This window comes from Macaca fascicularis, chromosome 10, assembly GCF_037993035.2.
Source record: "Macaca fascicularis isolate 582-1 chromosome 10, T2T-MFA8v1.1".
NCBI lineage: Eukaryota > Metazoa > Chordata > Mammalia > Primates > Cercopithecidae > Macaca > Macaca fascicularis.
In genome coordinates, this window is record NC_088384.1 from 110630218 (window position 1) to 110654728 (window position 24511).

The window sequence follows — 24511 nt, forward strand, 5'->3', positions numbered from 1 at the left end:
TATATTTGTTTACTGCTAGTATACTGTAAGCTCCAGGAAGCTTACTATGTGCGTGTTGTCACCTGCAGGTTCTTGTATTCCTCACCACATTAACATACTGAACATGGCCGGGCATGGTGGCTCATGCCTGTAATCCCAGCACTTTGGGAGGCCGAGGTGGGTGGATCACGAGGTCAGGAAACCATCTTGGCCAACAGGGTGAAACCACATCTCTACTAAAAAATACAAAAAAATTAGCCGGGCGTGGTGGCGTGTGCCTGTAGTCCCAGCTACTCAGGAGGCTGAGGCAGGAGAAGCACTTGAACCTGGGAGATGGAGGTTGCAGTGAGCCGAGATCACGCCACTGCACTCCAGCCTGGTGTGACAGGCGTGACTCCGTCTCAAAAAAAAAAAACAAAAAAAAAACAAAAACAAAAACCCTGAACATTTCCATCAGCAAAAGGACTTTTTGTGTTGCCCTTTCGTAATCACATCCTCCAGTCCTCCCACCCCACCACCCCAGCAGGCACTAATCTGTTTCCCATTTCTACAATTTTTTTTTCTTTTCAAGAATATGTAATCGTTTGAGATTGGCCTTCTTCACGCAACATAACTCCCCTGGGACTTATCCAAGTTGCTGTGCATAGCAATAGTCCATTCCCTTTTATTGCTAAGTAGTAATCCATAGGATGCATTACCAGAGTTTGCATACATTCATCCACTGAGGAACATCTGGGTCGTTTTTAGTTTCTCATCATTACAAATAAAATTGGTATGAATATTCAAGTTCATGTTAAATGAACATAAGTTGTCCCCACCTCCTCTCCATTTCTGGGGTAAATTCTGAAGAATGCAATTGCTGGGTCATAATAGTAGTAGCAATAAATAGTTGCACGTTTAGTTTTGTGAAAAGCTGTCCAACTGTGTTCCAGAGGGACTCTGCCATTTTATGGTCCCATGAGCCATGTATGAGTAATCCAGTGTCTCTGCATTCTCACCAGCATTTGGCATTTGGTGGTGTCACTATTTTTATTTTCATCAATTCTTTTCTTTTTGAGACAGGATCTTGCTCTGTCACCCAGGCTGGAGTGCAGTGGCATGATTATGGTTCACTGTAGCCTTGAAGGTCTGGCCTCAAGAGATCCTCTCACCTCAGCCTACCAAGTAGCTAGGACTACAGGCATGCACCACCATGCCTGGCTAATTTTTTAATGCTTTGTAGAGATGAGGTGCCCAAGCTGTACTTGAACTCCTGGCCTCAAGTGATACCCCCTCCTCAGCCTCCCAAAGCACTGGGATTTATTTTAGTCATTCTAATAGTGACATTTCATTGTGGTTTTAATTTGCATTCCCTAGTGGCTAATGATGTTGAACATGCCTCTGTATATCTTCTATGAAATGTCCCTTTATGTATTTGACTTATTTTCTATTTTTTTTTTTTTTTACTATTGAGTATTGGGATTGTGTGCGTGTGTGTATGTGTATATATGTGTGTCAGATATGTGCTTCCAAATATGTTCTCCTAATGCATAGATTTTTCTTTCACCCTCTTAACAGGATCTTTTGCAGAAGAAAGTATTAATTTTGATGAGATCCAATTTATGAATTTTTACTTTTATTGCTCATGCTTTTGGTGTCAAGTCTAAGAACTCCTTGCCTGAACTTAGATCCTAAAGATTTTCTTGTTTTTTTTTCTTAAGAAAGAAGTTATAGTTTTAAGTTTTACATTGAAATATGATTCATTTTGAGTTTAATTTTTGTATTAGGAGTGAAATGTGGATTGAGTTTAATTCTTTTTCCCTGTGATTGTCCGATTATCCCACTACCATTTGTTGAAAAAAATTATTCTTTCCTCATTGAATTGCTTTTTTACTTTTGTCAAAAATTATTTGGGCATATTTATGTGAGTCTGTTCCTGGATTCTCTATTCTTTTCCATTGAGCTGTATATCTGTTTCTCTGCCAATATCATACTCTCTTGATTACTGTAGCTATATAGTAATCTTTAATATTGGGTAGAGTGATTCATTTCACTTTATTCTCTTTTTCAAAGTTATCTAGTGGCTGTGCTTTTCCATAAAACTTAAAAATAAGCCTGTCTATATCTACAGAAAATCCTTGGGATTTTAAGAATTATGTTAAGCCTATAGATCAAATTGTAGGAGGGCTGATATCTTTTCTATGTTAAGTCCATTCATGAACATGGTATGATTCTCCATTTATTAGAGGATTTTAAAAGTGTGTTTCATCAGCATCTTCTAATGTCCAGCCTTCAAATCCTGTACATTTTATTACATTTATGCCTGATTATTTCATTTAATTTGTATTAAATTTTAAGGTTTTTAAAATTGAATATCTAATTTGTATAAGCCAGTCATTTTTGGCCTATGATATGACAAAACAATCATCTAGTTTTCTCTCCTACCCCACAATTATTTGATCTTAGAAATGATTAATTGTCTTTGCGTTTTGGGAGGAGCCTCAGGTTTTTATCAGTTTATGAAAGTTTAATTTGTTTAGTCTGTCATTGGACTATTTGTTTTTGGTTAGCTTAGTTATAGTCTTAAGAAACACACAATACACATAATGAAATAAGAAAAACGAGACAAAACCAAACTTTACTTATGAATTGATCGTAGGTGTTTTTCCTCCATTCATATGTGTTTCTTACATGAATTTCTTAATAACGTGTATCTCTAGGGTACAATCTTTCCAGTTTCACATTTGTATGCACATGTGCACAAACACCTAAAGCTAATCCAAGTACACATATAATCTCCTTGTAAATGATGCCAAAAGGAAAGGGTGGGTTTTCTCCAGTTGGTGAAAAGTTTGTCAGATAGTTTTTCTGTTTGGGAGAAATCACAGGCTATTATTAGCCAAGGCAGTCATTGTCCAAGAAATTCTGTTGACAAAAGATGGAAATCTACTAATCTGTTTAAATTTTTTTTTGCAGATTTATTTTTTCTCTTTACACTTCTTATTCTGTATGTAACAAATATAAATGATTCTGAAATGTATGAACTAAAATGAAAAAAAATCTGATGTTGGACCCTAATCCCTGTCATCAGAAAAAAATGCTAATAGTTTAATGCACATTTTCCAAACTCTTTCCTCTGTCTACACACACAGAAACACATTCTCACATACATATAAATTAGTTTTAGAGCTAAAATGGAGTAATTCATTACATATTATACATATTAAAGTAGTCCATACATTCAGGTTTCCATAGGACACATTTGGTGAGCTTGTGGTTCTTGCATAAATTATAGTGGCAATTCCTTTCATATTCAAAATATTGTGGTTAATGAGATAAATTATATGATCACACGAATTACCCTACTCCCCTTTTCCTCATGTTTTGACTTTAATTCTAAGTCAGTAATTAATGGCTATACCTCCTTAATTTAACAGCTCTAGGGTACTGTTTAGTATCAATACACCATAATCTGTTTAAGCATACCCAAATTGGTGGGCAACAATATTTCCAATTTTCTGCTAATGCAAATTATATTACAGTAAAGAACGTGTGCATCTATTTTTATGTGCTCAGACTAATATTTGTGGACTAAACAGGCTTAGAAGTGAGGTTATCAGGTAATAGCCTGCACCTTTAAGTTTTTTCTAGTTACACCAGATGTCTCTAGAAAGGTTATATAAAATCATCCACCCACTGACAGCTTATGAAAGTCCTCCTCATGTCAGATTCCATTCTCTCTGTAAATTTCAGATGTAAACTTTTCAACTTAAGCATTTTTAAAGGAAGACACAATGCACAAATGGATATTTTATTTATTTCACATGGACAAATAAAGATCCACTCTTCAAGGAGACGTCCACATTTATAACTCAGACAGGCGCTAGTCCCTATTTTAAGTGACCAGGGGCATGTAGATATTTTTGGAAAGAATGAAACCATATATATGAGGACTGGACTACGACTGTCTAGACTGGTTCTTTCTGAAGAAAATGTTAATAAAGTATTTGCTTAAACTGCCACGTTCAAGGGTCCTGGGAAGAGCTTGGATGAAATGTATTGTGGATAAAATTTTTGATGAGAACTAAGGGTGTTTCTCTTTGCTCGCTTTTCCCTGCTCACTGGCACTGTATATTTAAGTCACTGGTGTTTTTCTAGAAAAGATAATATGAAAAGGTTAAAAGTTTTGTAACACATTATACAAAATCTTTTGGAAATTTTTAATAGAAATGCTTATTAGAGTACTTTAGAGTATTCTGCCATTTTAAACATAATTATATAAAAATAATTGCTATAATTTAATTGGGTTATTTGTTAACACTTCAGAAACATTGTGGACTCAGAAATGGATGGTTTTCATGTTAGTTTTATTTTTGAAGACAACCTACAAAAGTTAAAGGGGCTTGTGCCTCTTTATTTTCCGTAGGATAATGACTTTACTTTTTTTTTTTTAAGAATGAAATAATTTGAAGCTTCTGCAGAGCTTTGCAATTTGCATATACAAAGTGAATTGCTCACTTAATTCATTCAGTCCCACAAGGGAAAAATAATTAGGATACAACCTACAAAGCAGGGCGGAAAATTACCTTTTACGTAGCAGTCTTGTTTTTACTTGGTAAACATAAATAAATCATCATCTGTAAATGATCATCAGCAAAATAAAGGGAAAAATTGGAAATCAGGTCCTTTTTTTATAAAAATGGCTTTTGACTTTGCAGCACACCAGAAACACAGCTGATATTCCCACAAAATGCAGACTAATTGCATAATTCTGACAGGAGTATGCCAGTTCCTCAAGGGATTGTGCCTTTAAAAATCCCATTGTATGAATCTTTTTGAAATAGCAGAAGAAATTTCAACAGTTTCCCTGTCTAGTTACAAAATAATCCATTTGGAAAATTGAATTGTGTAATTTGCAATTGTTTTCCAAGTTGTTAATGCAAAACTATATCGGTAGCAAATTAAACTTTTAAAGTATGACCACTTTGTTAATTGTTGGCTGTTAAACATTTATTTCAATGAATACTATCATTTATGATGAATAAGACATCTGGAGTATGGCTTTAAACAGACAAATTAATTTGGCAGTCCATTTTTGGAAATTCCTAATTGGATGGCATAAAGATTTATCTGTAATTTAGGAGAGTGTTGAGTATTTCTTTCCTTTGATGGAATCACAGTACTTTGTGTATTTGATACTCAGAAAGCTAGAAACCAAGAACTGTATAGTAATTAACTATTTCTTAAATATCTCCTTGCTTTTTTATTCCTCCTTATTCTTACCTAGGTGACAGTCTTAATCACTTTTTGCTGTTTTGTCTGCTGAGCTCTCAGGACCTCCTCTCCTGCCCTCAGGCCCGGTTCCCATCCTTCTCATGGTTAAAGGTCAAAATGTGTGGCCAAGCCAGCTGGACAAGGCTCAAATCCAGGAGGTGTCATTCCCAGAGATTCCATTTGAGTGGTGCTTCTTATAGTTGTATGATGCAGCTGCCTTGTTCATTGTCCACTTTTACTATATATAACGTCAGCACTGTTGACATTTTGGTTGTGAGAGGCTGTCCTGTGCATTGTAGGACCTTTGGCAGCATCCTTGACCTTGACCGACTGGATGCCAGCAGCATCTTCTTAATTCTGACAGCCAAAAATATCTTCAGACATTGCCAAATATCTCTGGGAAAGGGGAGTGGGCAAAATCTTCCCCAGACTGAGGACCACTGGCCTATGGAATCATCTTTCTAGTGAGTAAATATGACTGTTCCATTTGCCTGCTTAAGCCTCTTAATTTGTGCTTTTCAGATCTTATGATTCACCCTGAACTCCTGAGTGCAGCGCACCAGGCCCTTTAGGATCTAGCTCTGGTCCGGCTGCTCCAGCCTCATGCTCATCAGTTTCCTGTTGCCACCTTTCTCCCATCACTCTTCCTTACGTCATACCAAACTCTGCCGTCTTATGATTGCACACGTGTAGTTTCTTTTGCCTGGAAGCTTATCTTTGTTTTCTTTGCCTCATAAACCCATGCTCATCCTTCGAGACTTACCTTAGGACCAACAAGGCCTAACCCAGAAATGATAGCCTCTCTGATGTTTTCCTCTATATTCATTTGGTGGTTTAGTAAAGAGTTATTCAATTTTCTGTGTTCGAATTACTGTCTCAGTTATTCGCCATCTGTATGAACAAATTAACCTCTTTACGTCGCAACATTCTTATACGTACAATGGGAACACAATAGTGCCAGACAGTTAGAAGATTGGAAAAAAATTAAATGACGTGATTGATGTGAAGTGTTTAGAACTTAATACCTGGCATATAATTAAGAACCAAATGAATGTCAGCCACTGCCATTATTATTGTTATTATGCTATCATAATATCTTTTGTTTAAGGTTCTACAAATGGCCCACAAGCAAGGCAGGGAGCCCTGCCCCCCCTCCCTGCCTTTTTAGGTCTCGGGACCTTTGGGAACCCTATGGATCAGATTATTGGATCTTTTCCTTTGTGTGCTTCTGTTGCACTTGTGCAGACTTGGTCTAAATAATCATTCTCTGGAGTTCGCCTGCCTCTGCCACTGGTTGGGAATGGTCCAACCCTGGGTATGTTAATGACATCACTGTGCCTCTCAGCCTTCTTGCATTCACAGTGGGGATGATGCCAATATTCACCTCTGGAAGTAGAACTTTAATTTAACAAATACTTACTGAGGGTCTACCCTGTACAAAGCATGGTTCTTGGCAATGTGGATATGGTGGCAAATACAGCAGATGAAACCCTGACCCTACTGCAGGATTTCAGTTGGGCTTTAAAGATAAAATGAAGTTGGGCTCTTAAGATAAAGTTAGACCGGGCGCTGTGACTCAAACCTGTAATCCCAGAACTTTGGGCTGACGCAATAGAGGAAATAGAGGGAGACAGAAAGGAATATATATATAAGCAAAATATGTCGTGTACTGGTGTTACTGATAAATGCCAAAGAGAAAATTAAAGCAGGAATAGAGGATAGGAAGTACGGAAGGAAAGGGTTGCAGTTTTAAGCAGAATAATCAGGAATGGTCTCATTAAGAGGTAATATGCAAGTCACTGATGGTAGGGTGAGAGTGAGCCAATGGCATAGCTAGAGAAAGTGTTTCCAGGCAAAAGAAGAACAAGTGCAAAGCCCGGAGCAGGAATAATGCTTCTTGGGAGCAACAGAAAAAGACCACATAAATGAAATGGATTTCAGTTGGGCTTTAAAGATAAAATAAAGTTGGGCTCTTAAGTTAATAAAGTTAGGCCGGGCGCGGTGGCTCAAACCTGTAATCCCAGAACTTTGGGCTGAGGCAAGTGGATCATGAGGTCAAGAGATCAAGACCATCCTGGCTAACACGGTGAAACCCCGTCTCTACTAAAAATACAAAAAACTAGCCAGGCGTGGTGGCGGGCGCCTGTAGTCCCAGCTACTCGGGAGGCTGAGGCAGGAGAATTGCTTGAAACCAGGAGGCAGGGGTTGCATTGAGCCAAGATCGCACCACTGCACTCCAGCCTGGGCGACAGAGGGAGACTCCATCTCAAAAAAAAAAAAAAAAAAAAAGGTAATATAAATTGGTTGTGTATTGACTTGATTTCAGTAGAGTGTCTTCCACTTAATGACCTCTAGCATCATAGTAAGGCCATGCTTGCAGAGAGGTGTATGGGAGCTTTCTGAGAGTTCCAAAGGGCTGCCCACTAGACAAGCAGAACTTCAGTGTGCAGCTTTACTTCTTCCAACTATGCAAACAGAGCCGTTTCTTTTAGAGGAACTCAGACTGTGTGGGAAGAACACATGCGGTTCGAATATATCTTGAGAAGAAGGAATCAAAGTTTGTTCAGACTGATTTTTCAGGCAGTGCCATCCAACATAATCACATGCTGGAGCCAAAAAACACATCACCAACAAGGTAGCCTTCTGTCATTTCCTGCACTGCTCCAGGAAAGGCGAGCCGGACCGCCTTCCCCATCTGCCACAAGTCTCTGTCGAAGGAAGGATGTTGTGCTGCCTGGGGAGGTTTTGAAGGCATGATGGAAGGAATGATGGAATGCAAATGCCGCCAAAAGACCTGAGAAGCAGAGCATCACCCATATCCCTTCTCCACAGGACTAGATGGACACCTGTATCCACCTCTGCTTGGCTTTCTTCATATCCTTAATAAGTACAGTTCGAACTTGTGGTTGTGATAACAGCCAGCTGGCTATTTCTGCTAAAATGCCCATGAAGAGGATCGATGATGATGTGATGTTTTAATGCCACTGTTCCTTTCTTGAGGAAGCTACCTGAGTGTGTATAGCAGCTCACCTATTGACATATCTAAGTTAAAAGCTGAGGATGAGGATGTCTGTGCCTACAAGGACTATGTGGTGGGCACTGATGTCAGCTAAACAAGCAGAGTAAATTCGAAAGAGTTGAACTTGCTCGTGTGACTAAATGCAGTAGTTACACATTTTTGAAATTTAAAAATTGAATAACAATAGTGACTCTAGTAATAATCGGGATCTCTGCAGATTATATTAGTGAAAAGCATTGTGGAGTAGAAACAGGAAAAATGTCTTCAGTCAATGTTTAGCTTGAACCTGGCAACCATAGACATGTAGGCTCTGGAGGACAAACCGGGGGATTAAAAAAAATAGTATTTTGATGCAGAGAACAGCCTTAGATGAATGCTAAGACTGTTTGATGAAATGGTTGGGAAACAGGATAGTAGGTGATGCCAAAACATCACCTGGCTCTAATGACAATTAGGAAAATTGCTATTTTACTATAAACAGAAATGGCAGCTACCTCCAAGTGATCAAGCTGCGCCTCATTCATGGAGGGATTTTCTAGCATTCTTTGCCTTATGATGTAATGCCGTGTGAAGTCCTCAGCATCACTTGCAAAGCATTCTTAACCAAAATGTTTACCTGAATCTCATCAAACTTTTAAGTGTAACTTCCATTTTAGAAGAAGCACAGGGAATAGAAAAATGAAGGGCACTGCGGGAAAACAGACAGATCTAGAATGTGGAACATTCTGCAAGAAAACTAACGTGATCTTTTCAACAGGCAGGAATCATTTAAAAAATATGGACTTTTCTAAATTAAAGAGACTCAGAGATACAAAGAGACTCAAGGCATGAATCCTCAGGGGGTTCTGGATTGGAGTGACGGTGGAGAGGCATGGGTACAGCGCTGAAAATCGTTTTGGGGAGGTTTAGGGAACCTTGGATATGGGATGGAAGTTAAATATACGAGGAACTATTGCCTATTTTCTTAGTTGTGTAAATGGCTTTGAAGTAATGTGAGACAACCCTGTTATTTTATTTTATTTTATTTTTTTTATTATTTTTTTTTTGGTCTTAATCACTGGTTTTTATTTTTTTTTTAATTAATTTATTATTATTATACTTTAAGTTGTAGGGTACATGTGCATAACGTGCAGGTTTGTTACATATGTATACTTGTGCCATGTTGGTGTGCTGCACCCATCAACTCGTCATTTACATCAGGTATAACTCCCAATGCAATCCCTCCTCCCTCCCCCCTCCCCATGATAGGCCCCGGTGTGTGATGTTCCCCTTCCTGAGTCCAAGTGATCTCATTGTTCAGTTCCCACCTATGAGTGAGAACATGCGGTGATTGGTTTTCAGTTCTTGTGATAGCTTGCTAAGAATGATGGTTTCCAGCTGCATCCATGTCCCTACAAAGGACACAAACTCATCCTTTTTTATGGCTGCATAGTATTCCATGGTGTATATGTGCCACATTTTCTTAATCCAATCTGTCACTGATGGACATTTGGGTTGATTCCAAGTCTTTGCTATTGTAAATAGTGCTGCAATAAACATACGTGTGCATGTGTCTTTATAGCAGCATAATTTGTAATCCTTTGGGTATATACCCAGTAATGCGATGGCTGGGTCATATGGTACTTCTAGTTCTAGATCCTTGAGGAATCACCATACTGTTTTCCATAATGGTTGAACTAGTTTACAATCCCACCAACAGTGTAAAAGTGTTCCTATTTCTCCACATCCTCTCCAGCACCTGTTGTTTCCTGACTTTTTAATGATCGCCATTCTAACTGGTGTGAGATGGTATCTCATTGTGGTTTTGATTTGCATTTCTCTGATGGCCAGTGATGATGAGCATTTTTTCATGTGCCTGTTGGCTGTATGAATGTCTTCTTTTGAGAAATGTCTGTTCATATCCTTTGCCCACTTTTTGATGGGGTTGTTTGTTTTTTTCTTGTAAATTTGTTTGAGTTCTTTGTAGGTTCTGGATATTAGCCCTTTGTCAGATGAGTAGATTGCAAAAATTTTCTCCCATTCTGTAGGTTGCCTGTTCACTCTGATGGTAGTTTCTTTTGCTGTGCAGAAGCTCTTTAGTTTAATGAGATCCCATTTGTCAATTTTGGCTTTTGCTGCTGTTGCTTTTGGTGTTTTAGACATGAAGTCTTTGCCCATGCCTATGTCCTGAATGGTACTACCTAGGTTTTCCTCTAGGATTTTTATGGTATTAGGTCTAACATTTAAGTCTCTAATCCATCTTGAATTAATTTTCATATAAGGAGTAAGGAAAGGATCCAGTTTCAGCTTTCTACTTATGGCTAGCCAATTTTCCCAGCACCATTTATTAAATAGGGAATCCTTTCCCCATTTCTTGTTTCTCTCAGGTTTGTCAAAGATCAGATGGCTGTAGATGTGTGGTATTATTTCTGAGGACTCTGTTCTGTTCCATTGGTCTATATCTCTGTTTTGGTACCAGTACCATGCTGTTTTGGTTACTGTAGCCTTGTAGTATAGTTTGAAGTCAGGTAGCGTGATGCCTCCAGCTTTGTTCTTTTGACTTAGGATTGTCTTGGAGATGCGGGCTCTTTTTTGGTTCCATATGAACTTTAAAGCAGTTTTTTCCAATTCTGTGAAGAAACTCATTGGTAGCTTGATGGGGATGGCATTGAATCTATAAATTACCTTGGGCAGTATGGCCATTTTCACGATATTGATTCTTCCTATCCATGAGCGTGGTATGTTCTTCCATTTGTTTGTGTCCTCTTTTATTTCACTGAGTAGTGGTTTGTAGTTCTCCTTGAAGAGGTCCTTTATATCCCTTGTAAGTTGGATTCCTAGGTATTTTATTCTCTTTGAAGCAATTGTGAATGGAAGTTCATTCCTGATTTGGCTCTCTGTTTGTCTGTTACTGGTGTATAAGAATGCTTGTGATTTTTGCACATTAATTTTGTATCCTGAGACTTTGCTGAAGTTGCTTATCAGCTTAAGGAGATTTTGGGCTGAGACAATGGGGTTTTCTAAATATACAATCATGTTTATTTTTGAGACAGAGTCTTGCTCTGTCACCCAGGCTGGAGTGCAGTGGCGCTATCTCAGCTCACTGCAACCTCCACTTCCCAGGTTCAAGCGATTATCCTGCCTCAGCCTCCCGAGTAGCTGGGACTATAGGCGCCCGCCACCGTGCCCAGTTAATTTTTGCATTTTTAGTAGAGGTGGGGTTTCACCATGTTGGTCAAGCGGGTCTCAAACTCCTGACCTCAAATGATCCAACCACCTTGGCCTCCCAAGGTGCTGGGATTACAGGCCAACTGTGTTATTTGTAAGAAATATTTGCTGGAGTTGTAGAGATAAATTATATAATTTACTTTCAAATCATTTAACCAAAAACAAGTATGTGCACGTGTGTACACATGCACATGCACGCAAACACTCATTACATTTATATATAAAGAGAGGATAAATCAAAAAATAAAAGTAGCAAATCTTAATAATTGTTCATCCTAAGGAGAGGATACATTGGTGTTTGTTGCATTATTCTTTTAGTTTTTCTGCATTTGAAAATCTTAAAAATAAAATTTTGAAAAAGAGAATCATGAACACAGAATTCCTGGAGAAAAGAACAGAGGCAGAAAACAAAGAATACCTTTAAAAAAATGAAGCATGAAAAGATTTAGAAAGAATGAAAGAGGACTGAAAAGATTCCTAAAATGTCAGTCATCATAATTAGTTTAAGTTGATTTAACATCTATATCAAAAGACAATGCCTTAGATTGGATAGAAGTATAGTAATCCGATTTTATATTTCTAAAAATCAGTTATATGTTTCTATAAGAGATACCTATAAAATGAAAGCAAATAAAAGTTTAAAATAAACTTTAAATAAATAAAACAGTCATCCACATAATGGACTACTGCTCAGAAGCCAAAACTTCTTACATTTTCAACTGCATGGATGAATCTCACAGACATGATACTGGATGAATGAATCCAGACACACACAAAAAATATGATATTCTATTTATATAAAAAGGTTTTAAAAGAAAGAACTAATCAATGGTGGTCGAGGTCAGAATGGTAGTTTTATATGTGGGCCGTAATGACCAGGAAGGGGTGGGATCGACTGAAATTGTTTTTATATGTTGCTCTGTATGGTGACTACACAGTTGTATAACGAATAAAGATTCACTGAACTGCAGTCTTGAGATTTCTGTTTTTTACTATATGTTCTTTGCCACGGGACCTGGCATCCAGATTCCTATGCTGTGTGTCTTAAATTTCATTTGAGTGGTAGCCTGCGTGGGCTTTAAACCATGGTGCCATATGTATCCACATAAAACCAAGTGGTTTTAAGAAGCTGAGTTTGTCTTCCACATTTTAAAGTGCAAGTCGGAAAGATGAGTTCAGTTGAGACTGCCTTCTTTTGAATTGACAGATACTTTATTTTTACATAGAAATTAAGATTTGCATTCATTTTTTCCCACTTCCAACTGATGTACTTTTAAAGATGCAGTTTATGATTTTCAGAAATATCCTTTAACATATTTCTCTCTAAGACCATTTGCATCTTTAATTTTATTCATTTGCTGATTTTCTCAGCCTGTCATGGATTCATTCACATGTTATTATTTGATTTTTAAGGAACACTTGCTATGGAGAGTAGTATTAGGAAAAACATACCTGTTTTGGAAGCCAGAGGTTCTAGATTTGAGTGTGGCGGCATCCCTTCCTTTCTTTGAAATTATAATTAAGTTACTTCTTTGATTTTCACTTTACTGATCCTTATAATGGGTTTAATAATAGTTTACCAAGGATGTTGTATCATCCAGAGAATTTAGTATTACTTTAAAATCAGTCAGTATTCTGTGTTTGATTAAAGTGAATGGGCTTCTTTCTTGAGAAGTAGATTTATAATTGTTGCTACTGGAAAGAGGATTAGAGTGGAATTCATTTCTTTATTTCCTTATACTATATCTGCATCCGTATAATGGGACACTGTGTTAGGTTTCCTTTGAAAATTAAAAAGAAAACATGATTCAACTGCTAAAATAAAACTGATAGCCAATGTTCTAGTAGAGTTTCCTGATTATTAGGAATTTGGCTAGGAAATCTGGTCTTCTTCATACAAGAAGCAATATTATTACACAATAGGATTTGAGAGAAAACTCTATGAAAATCTTTGGCCAAAAGGAAATCAAACAGAGGGTGTATTAGCCAATGTCTGTGGCAATAATTCCAAAATCTTAACAGTTTACAGTAACACATCGTTATCTGTCACTCTTTCCCTAAGTGGCTGCACCTTTTTACATTCCCATCAAAAGTGCACAAAGGTTCCAGTGTCTCCACATCCTTGCTAACACTCCTTATCTTTTAGGTCTGTGGGGTTGTTTTTTACTGATAATAGCCATCCTAACAGATAGGAGGTTGTGGTTACGGTTTTCATTTGCCTTTTTCTGATGATTAGTGATGTTGAGAATCTTCTCATATATCCATTGGTCAGTGTATATCTTCTTTGGAAAAATGTCTATCTTTGAATAGACATTTGCCCATTTTAAAATTGGCTTATTTATTTTTACTTTTATTATTTTTGCTATTGAGTTATACAAATTTCTTATGTATTTGGGCTATTAATCCTTTATCAAGGATATGGTTTGCAGATATTTTTCTCATGCTGTAGGTTGCCTTTTCACTCTGTTGATTTTTTCTTTGCTATGTATAAACATTTTAGTTTGATGTAGTCCTACTTGTCTATTTTTGCTTTCGTTGCCTGCGCTTTTGGTCTCATATCCAAGAAATCACTGTCAAGACTGCTGTCATAAAGCCTTTTCCCTCTGTTTTATTCTAGGAGTTTTATAGTTTCAGGTCTTACATTTAAGTCTCTAGTCCATTTTGAATTGATTTTTTGTTTATGGTGAAGTAAAGGGTAGAATTTCATTATTTTTCATATGGATATACAGATTTTGCAGCATCACTGGTTGAAAAGCCTATCATTTTCCCATTGTGTAAACTTGACACACTTGTGAAAGACCATTTTATTGTATAAGCATCAATTTATTTCCAGGTTCTCTTTCTGTTCCATGTATCTATACGTTTGCCTATGTACCAGCACCATATTATTTAGATTATTGTAGCTTTGTAGTATATTTTGAAGCAACTCTGGCTTTGTTCTTTTATGTTGATTGTTTTGACTATATAAGGTTCTTTGTGTTTTCATATGAATTTTAGCATTGCTTTTCCTATTTCTGAAAAATCCCCTGGGATTTTGATAGAGATTACACTGAATCTGTAGATCATTGTAGATAGTATGGAAATTTTAACAATGTTAAGTCTTTCAATCTATGAAAGCAGAATGCCTTCCCATTTATCTGTGTCTATTAAAATTAATTTCTTCAGTGTTTTCTAGCTTTCAGTGTACAAATATTTCACCCACCTGGTTATGTTTATTCCTAAATATTTTGGGTTTTCTTGATGCAATAATAAATGAGATCACTTTCTTAATTTTCCTTTGGGATTGTTTATTGCGAGTGTATATAAATACAACTGATTTTGTATGTTGATTTTGTATCATGCCATTTTACTGAATTTGTTTACTCTTTGTATGTTGATTTTGTATCATGCCATTTTACTGAATTTGTTTATTTGTTCTAACATTTTTTTGGTGTGTGGACAGAATCTTTAGGGTTTTCTACACATAAAATTATGTCATCAGCAAATGGAGATAATTTTACTTCTTCCCTTCAGATATTGATGCCTTTTACTTCTCTTGTCTAATTGCTCTAGCTAGGAATTCTACTACCTTGTTGAATAAATGTGGTGACAGTGGGCACCTTTTGACTTGCTCCTGATCTTAGGAAAAAAAAATGTTTTTGTTTTTCACCATTGAGTATATGGTCTTCATCATGTTGAAGTAATTTTTTTCTATTCCCATTTTGTTGAGTGTTTTTATCATGAAATGTATTGAAATTTGTCAAATGCCTTTTCTGCATCTGTTGAGGTGATGATATACTTTTCATCCTTTCTTCTGTTAATGTGGTGTCTCCATCTTGCTATGTAGAACCCTTGCATCTAAGAGACAAACCCCACTAGATCATGATATATTATCCATTTAATATGCTGCTGAATTCAGTTTGCTAGTATTTTTTTGAGAAATTTGCATCTATATTCATCAATCATATTGGCCTGCACTTTTCTTTACTTGTAGTGTCTTTGACTGGCTTTGGTATCACAGTAATTTTGGCCTCACAAAATGAATTTGGAAGTGTTCCTTCCTCTTTAATTTTTTTGAAGAGGTTGAGAAGAATTTGCATTAATTCTTCTTTAAATGTTTCATGGAATACACCAACATTTCTTCCAACAAAGAAATACACAAAAAGCCATCTGATCATGTGTATTTCTTTGTTGGCAGATTTATGATTAATTATTGAATCCCTTAATAGTTACAGGTTTGTTCCAAGTTTCTATTTCTTCATGATTCAGTCTACATAGGTTGTATGTTTCCAGAAATTTATCTGCCTTTTCTAGGTTATCCAAGCTGTTGACTTTTTCTTGGTGTATCATCGTTCATTGTAGTCTCATAATCCTTTTCATTTCTGTGGCATCAGCAGTAGTATCTCCTTTCATTTCTGATTAGACTCCACTTATTTTCCTTAACCTAGCTGTTTGTCAATTTCATTGATCTTTCAAAAAACAATTCTTGGTTTCACTGTTTTTTCCTAGTGCTTTTCTATTCTCCATTTCATTTAGTTCTAATCTAATTTTTATTATTTCTTTTCTTCTCCTTACTTTGGGCATAGTTTGCTGTGTTTCTAGTTCCTTGGGGTGTAAATTTAGGTTGTTTATTTGAGGTCTCTCTTCTTTTTTAATGTAGGCATTTACCATTATAATCTTCTTTCTTAGTATTGATTTTGCTACTTCACACAAATTTTGGTATGCTGTGTATTTGTTTTCATTCAGCTAAGGATATTTTCCAAATTCCCTTTTGGCTCTTTCTTTGATCTATTGGTTGTTTAAGATTGTGCTGTTTAATTTCCACATGCTGTGATTGTTTTTCAGTTTTCCTTCTGTTATTGTTTTTTAGTTTTATTCCATGGTGGTTGGGAAAGATACTTAATTCTGTTACTGTTTTTTGGTTTTATTATGTTGTGGTTGGGAAAGATACTTAAATTCGTCAAGACTCGTTTTGTTACCTAACACATGATCTATCTTATGTGCACTTAAAAAAGTGTATTCTGCTGCTATTGACTGTATTTGTCTGTTAAGTATAATTGGTCTTCAGTGTTGTTCAAGCACTCTGTTTTCTTACTTATATTCTCTTTGGATGTCCTATCTGTTATTGAAAGTGGGGTATTGAAATCTCCTACTATTATGGTGTTGCTTTCTCTTTCTCACTTCAATTCTATCAATCAATGTTTACTTCATATATTTGGTTGCTCTGGTACAGGATACATATATATTATAATTGCTATATCTTACTGGTGAATTCACCTTTTTATCATTATAGTGTCCTTCTTTGTCTCTTAGTTAAAGCCTATTTAATCTGATATAAGTATTGCCACCCCTACTCTTCTTTTGATTGCTGTTTATATGGGTTATCTTTTTCCATGTTTTCACTCTCAGGCTATGTGTGTCCTTAAATCTAAGCGAGTCTCTTGTAGACAGCATATCATTGGACCTGGTTTTTAATTTATCTTTTGATAGGGCAGTTTAATCTATTTCTATTTAAAGTAATTACTACGCCAGGCATGGTGGCTCATACCTGTAATCCTAGCACTTTGGGAGGCTGAGGCAGATGGGTCACTTGAGGTCAGGAGTTTGAGACTAGCCTGGCCAACATGGCAAAACCCTGTCTCTACAAAAAATACAAAAAAAAAAAAAAAAATTAGTCAGGCATGTTGGTGCACACCTATAGTCCCAGCTGCTCAGAAGGCTGAGGCAGGAGAATCGCTTGAACCCAGGAGGCAGAGGTTAGCTGAGATCACACCACTGTGCTCTAGCCTGGGTGACAGAGTGAACCTCTGTTTAAAAATAATAATAATAAATAAATAATAAAAATACATAAGTATTGATGGGAAATGACTTACTTTATCATTTTATTATCTTCTATATTCCTTGTAACTCTTTTGTCCTTATCTTTTTCTCTTGCTGTCTTATTTGTGATTTAAAAAATTATTTAGGATCATATTTTGATTCCTTCCTCATTTTCTTTTGTGTGTTTCCTATAGGTATTTCTTTTCTGGTTGCTGTGGGGCTTATATAACACATTTTATAGTTATGATAATCTATTTTAAGATGATAACAACTTGACTTCAATCACATACAAAAACTGTACTATTCCACTAGACTCCTTTATGTTATTGTTGTAACAAATTTCATGTTTTTATATTATGTATCCATTAACATAATTTTATAGTTTTTATACTTTTATCTTTTCACTTCTATATCAAAATTAAAAGCTGTTTATATGATATTTGTAATGTTACATGTAATGCAATGTTATAGTACTATAATATGTATTTGTGTATGTGTGTGTGTATATATATGTGTGTATATATATGTATACATATATATACACACACACACACACCCCTTTTCCAGTAAATTATATGCTTTCATTTGCTTTCATGTTACTGTCTTCATGTTACTTTCATTTCAACTTGAAGGACTTCCTTTAGCATTTCTTATAAGGCAGATTTCTTTGTAAGAGGACTATTATGTCTTGCCTTGGTTTTCTCATTCACAAAATGGAATGATAGTGGAAATAAATACATCTTTGAAAAGTTTTATGTGACTTGTAAATATATCTGCAAAATTTAGTTATCATAATTATTACTTTAGCATGTATATTGAGGAAGTTTCCATTATGACATTATGAATTAGTGTAGATTGCAAGGCTTGTGTGTGTTGTGTGTGTGCATGTGTATATGTGTTGTGTGTGTGTGTGCACATGCCCACTAGGTGTAGTTCTGAGGTAGAGACAGAGACTGTTGCCTTAAAATCTGATTGTCCTTTGACCCATAAAATTATGACTCTGCCTGCTCTGGGAACAGTCACTTGCTTCTCCTGAGCGGGGGTGTTCAGTTGCTGATTTCCTAAACCAATTTCCTAAATGGGTAATCGTGTTCTGACTCATACAATTCCCCCTACATTTCCTGACTATTTCAGGTGACTATCTTTTCCTCTTTGCCCTTAATGGAGATGTAATGAAGTCACATGTTTCAAAGTCGTTGCTGTGTGTCTGGCTGGGGTGGACTACTCTTACATAATGTCTCACTAGAGGGTCGGAATACAGTTGGCATACGTATTCTACTTCCACCTCAATTTCTAACCACGTTGAAAAGAAAGAGATCTTAAAATGAGAGGTGGCTTTCAGGGTCTAAAGATCCTCTGGCTGAAAGTGTTTAGTTAGTCATTAGTGTTTCAGATGTGTTAAAAGCACAGGCTTTAGGGTCAGTTTGCTTCATTTTTTAAGCTGTGAACGTGGTTGTATGACTTTAGCCTTTTGCAGTCTAGTTTCCTCATCTGTGAAAAGGTGATAATAATAATATTTACTTCACAGAGCTTTTATGAAGATCAAATGAGATATTATCTATAAAAATGCTGGCCGGGCGCAGTGGCTCACACCTCTAATCCCAGCACTTTGGGAGGCTGAGGTGGGCAGATCACCTAAGGTCAGGAGTTTGAGACCAACCTGGCCAAAACAGTGAAACCCTGTCTTTACTAAAAATACAAAAAAAATTAGCTGAATGTGGTGGTGGGTGCCTGTAATTCCAGCTACTCAGAAGGCTGAGGCAGGAGAATAGCTTGAACCTGGCAGGTGGAGGTTCCAGTGAGCTGAGATCAGCATGGGCAACAGAGTGAGACTCCATCTCGAAAACAACAACAACAAAAAAAAACAAAATAAAACAGCTAAGCACGTTATGTGGCATATGTGTGGGGACCAATGCATGTTGGCATCAGTATGATTATTTTCATTGGTTTGGCCCTTCAGTAAGTCATTGCTGGGCAACTCAAGTCTAGCTGGGTGCTGGAGAGAGAAACATTAAGTATAACAACAGATGATGCAGTAGAACCTCATGCAGCATATATGAGAACAGAGAGAAGAGAAATGTTAGTTGACACTAAGGTCAGTGCATGTTTCCTAGAGGAAGTAGATCTTGAGGGAAAAGTGAAATTTCCCTGGAGAAAAGAGGCAGGAGAGAGAGAGGCATTTGCCTTCCAGAAGCACCATGCAAGTAAATGTATGGGTGAGTTGGGTCTTTCATTCATATAGTCCACTTATAATTATTGAGTTCTCACTATGTGAGGGGTTCTGTGTTTGACTCAGGGAACACAATGATGAGCAGAGCAGAGCAAAACAAAACAAAACAAAAACAAAAACAAAACCTATTCCTGCCCTTGTAGTATGTAACTCTCACTTTTCAGGCAAGACGAGCATGAAACCAATAACCCATAGGAAAGGTGTAGGACATCATTGGATGGTGTAGCCTTGAGACTGACTAGGTGTTAGGATGGGAGGTGTCCAATAGGGCCTCTGTGGGTAACTGAGATTTAAACTGAGACCCATGTGGGAATGGGAGTGAGGTAAGGAGAGACAGAGAAGGTCCTGTGCCAGGAGAACTATGGTGTCTTCTGGGAACTGAACAAAGTCCACTGTGGCTGAGACATAGAGCACATGGGAAAGGTATAGAGAGGACACTGGTGAGATAGTGTGGACAAGACCACAGGGGGTCTTGGTGGTCATTCTAAGGATGCAGGCTTTTGTCCCAAGTGCAATGGGAAGTCACTGAAGTGTTCTGTTTATGCAGAGTAATATTTCAACACTTATGTTTTGAAAAAAAATTCTGCTATGTGCAGCATGCATTAATGGGGATTAAAATGGAAGTGGAAAGACCAGTAAGTAGTTGCCACAAGATGATAGTGACTTGAATTGGAGTAGTGGCAAGAAAATAAACAAATAAATAAACAAACAAATCAACAGTTGTATCTGGTGAGTCCTGAGGCACTTGGTGTAGTTGCAGAATAAGATACATGGTGCTGAGTCACTAACATGATATGTTTGGGCAGTTTTTGAGGAGCAGGGGTATGACATTTCATGCTAAGAAATTTGCATTTATACTATAGAAAGGGCTGATGGAGATGAAGAAGCAGAGAAATGAAATAATCAGATTAGTGTTGTGCATGGATGGTATTTATTTCTCTTCCCACCTGCTTCTTGAGCTAAGCACTTATTGAATTTAGAGTAATAGACGGGAGAAACAGCACAACATCATTGCAAGCAAAGATTGATGGAAAGCGGATGCTTTTGTGTAACAGCACAAAAGAGATATATGAAAGAGAGGTTAAACTTGTCAGTGCGAAAAGCTATTGATCTTGTAAATACTTACCCTGAAGCCACGTAAGCCTTCTCTCAGGCATGACCCAAATATTCCAAACCTCCAATGCAGCCGAGGATGCGGATGTAACTGGATAAGGGATGACCACTGTGGAAACACAATGAGCCAAGACACTTTGTGGAAAGGGAGGGGTTTACAAAAGTGTTAAAGGAGCCAAGGGATCATAAGATAGAGGAAGGAGAGAGAGAATGTCTAGTGGAGATGGCTTTCCTCCCTGCTAGGAAGAAGGTGCCACTGGGTAGTGTTCTCAGAGCGTAAAACAGAGGCCCCATAACCATTGAGGAGCTAGGAGTAAGTCAGAGACAGAGGGAAAATATTTGGAAAACCAAATTCATTATGTACTTTCTATAATTTGGACCTCAAGTCAAGGGTCATTTTTAAGACTCTTGACGCTCAACCTCTGACTGGTCAAGAGTAAAATAATCTAGTTATGAATTGGAACACTCTTCCTTCCCTTCCCTTCCTTGGGTTGATGTGTTTAAGACACTTAACGTGGGGAGTACTCGGAAGGGATGGAATATTTGGAGGCTTTTGCAGTCGGCTGAGAAAGAAGGCTGTCTGTCCACAGAGACCAAAACAGACATAAGAACTGTTGATCAAGTGGGAGTCTTTGGGAGGATTTAAAAAACTAAAGAAAAAAGAAAAACCAAAATGTTCTTCCTCTATAAAGTTTTAAGCCTGTTCCACTTAATACGTTTCAGAAAATTTAGTAAGGAAAGATAATTTGTTAACCATTCTTGCTGTGTGTTACAGATAACACTAAATTCACTTAAATACATCTTAGCTTTCAGATAGTAGACACTTTTTCAACAGGTTGTGCTCAGCTGTGCTGTGCCATACTGATTTCTGGGCCTCACTTTTGGTGTTGTACACTGGAGACATTCATTCAGGGAGTGTGTCAAACTTTTAATTGTTCATTTTCAGGTTACAGAACTCAACAATGTGAAGAACATAGCTCGATTGCCAAAGAGCACCAAGAAACATGCCATAGGGATTTATTTCAATGACGATACCTCCAAGACTTTTGCTTGCGAATCAGGTTTGTCTCAGGCAGGGCAGGGGGGCTTTTGCTTTTAGATTTTGAATGGATGCTGGGCACACAGTTTAATCTTTTGGACATTTCCACAGATCTCGAGGCCGATGAGTGGTGCAAAGTACTCCAGATGGAGTGTGTAGGAACACGGATCAATGACATCAGCCTTGGAGAGCCCGACTTACTGGCCACTGGGGTTGAGAGAGAACAGAGTGGTATGTAAAGAAAATTCTCTCCTCTCTTTTTCAAAACTGCTTCTGTCTCCATATAATAAAACATGAGACATCTTCATTATGTAAAGTTTTTGGGGTATAAAAATGCATAAAGAAATTAATAAAATAACCTTTTATCTAATCCACAACCTGTGTTAACATTTCAGTGTATCTTTTTCTTATTTTCTTTTTCCAATTCGTAACATGAATGTATCCACATTAATAATATCAATTAGAAATTTTGGGGAACCTGCTATGTGCCAGTTTGTTGGAAGATGCTTTACTCATCTCAGATTATTTATTATACGTTTCATAGCAACCCTATGGTATAGGTATAATTACATACAGCCCTATGATATAGGTATAAATACATTTCATAGCAGCCCTATGGTATAGGTATAATTCATTTTGCACATGAGGAAACTAAAATTTAGAGGAAGTAAAGATCTTGCTTCAATTCCATTAGCTCACTAGTGTTCGATTCTAGACAATACTGTTGGGCCTATATTTACAGTGTACAGATTTTAAAATGTCATGGGCATTTTTTGGTCTTGCCTTTTTCACTTAAAATGTTATCAACAGCTTTGCAATGCTTTCAATGTAATTCAAACTTTATGAATATTTCACCAAATTTAAACCCATCTAAAATCTGTAATTAAAAAAGTATATATTTTGTTGAAACACTTGAGCCAACTCTGAGCTCAGCACTCAATCTGGGAATAAATAATTTAAAATAATAATGACCAAAATATTCATGAACACTTCAGCAAAAATCAACGTTGATTTACAGAACAAACCTGAATGTGAGGAATCGTTTCTTTGTCTCCTAACAGCTGAGCCTGGGGACAGGGTAGATCAGATCACAGAGCTCTGCTTTAGCTGGTTGACTTGATCTATGAGGGCATGTCACCATGGAAAGGTCTGTGGGTCATCTGGTTTGATTACGCACATGGCAGAGATGGAATTGTACAGACTCTTTCTGTAGGTGCACACTCCAATGTCAGTAAAAAAAATGCTGTCCCTCCCAGTTGGAACTCTGTCTTCATGACACATTTACGATCTGTGACTGTTTTGGATGCAACATATCTACCATAACCCATCTCCATGGAAGTGTTATTGACCGAGACCTAGAAGCGCTGGGTAATTCAGAGGAGCCTCTTTGTAGGTTGGAAAATTGAGTTACAGAGAAGTTGAGTCATTGATGGGATTACACAACCAATCCCCAGGCTCCTCCTTCTCTGGTTCACTAAATCAGGATGCCCCAGGCAGAGAGGATACATAGGAGCCAAGCATAAAGAAAACCTGGCAGGTTTTGATTATGATTCATTTTTTCACCTAGAGTGCTCAGATCAGCACTTTTCACAAATTTGTATTTGGGAAGCAGTATCCTGACTGCACTACAGTCTGAATTTAAAAATTGCTGGGGCCTAGGGGATACCTTTCCCACAGCAGCTTTCTGTGCCTCCGTTTCCTCTTCTGTTAAATGGAAATCATAGCTCTGGTCTACAAGTATCAGGGATTATTATAAATTCAACTAAGTCCTCTCAGGCCCTTTACAATGTTAGTATGACGTCAAGTGATTGTAAATAAAATGGTTACTCTACCACTATTGCTGTTATTCTTTTTAAAATTTTATTATTTTTTCCTACCTCTCCCCTGTTGTTATTCTTGAGTGAGATAGGACTTAGAGAACGTCTAAGCAAATAGATTGATAATGATCTCTCTTACCTTTTACTTTATATAGATAGTCTTTCTTACTTGGAAGTTTCAAGGGGGGAATGTGCTCAATTAGAATACATTTTTTTCAAATAATTACTAGAAATCAATGAATATTTGCTTATTGGGAGCATGAAATAATTTAAAATTTTTGAATAGTAGATAATGGAACACATTTCATGAACACAATCTTGGCATTACTATTTACTAAATTCAACTAAAATCTATGAAAATTCAAATGACTATCTTATTATAAAACAATGTATTTAAAATACCACTAATATAAAATTGTTAATGCCACAATGTCATATGTAGGCAATCTATCATAATGATGCATAGTTGGAAATATATTGGCTATGGTAATATTTTTGTTCATATTTCACTGAAAGATTTTGACTCAAAAACTTCTTAATGAAGTTTCCAGAAATATGGTGACTGTAACTGCAGGGATGAAAATTAGGTTGCAGTAATCAGCCAAGCAGTTTATGTAGAATAATTTTAGTTGCATTTTAGTAATCATCCAAATATGCAATGAACATTTCTTTCCCGTATTTTGCTAAAGAAAGTTCTTTGTTAAAACTAGTTCAAATATATGCATTAGCATTTTCTCAAATTGTTGGCCAGTGAAGTGCATAGTATTACTGTGGAGTTTTGTTTAAATGATTTGGGATACAGTTTTATTCATTTAGTTATAGAAATTACAAGTTGATCAATATAACTTTAATAACATTAAACCATGACATCGTTGTTTTGCACCTGCATCTTTTGTGAGCACAAAAGTGTGGATCTAGTTAATGTGTTCTTGGCAGGAAAAAAAAAATTGCTTTTAATGGTTTTATTGCTTTAGACTTTTATTGGCATACACATTTTTATTATGCAAATTAAAAATTCTAAAAATGGTCTTTGCTCATGTAAATAGTGCTTAGTG

At 36.8% G+C, this 24511-nt stretch overlaps 1 protein-coding gene across 5 annotated transcripts in view; it reads left to right on the forward strand.

The window, feature by feature from the left end:
• The window catches only part of DOK5 (docking protein 5), a 173000-nt gene that overhangs the window by 88466 nt on the left and 60023 nt on the right, over positions 1-24511 (forward strand). For all 5 annotated transcript variants that reach the window (XM_005569386.5, XM_074003249.1, XM_015429986.4 and 2 more), the window contains exons 3-4: positions 21547-21661; positions 21751-21870. In XM_005569386.5, the coding sequence (XP_005569443.3) occupies positions 21547-21661; positions 21751-21870 (235 nt within the window). The remainder of the gene's footprint in view (positions 1-21546; positions 21662-21750; positions 21871-24511) is intronic.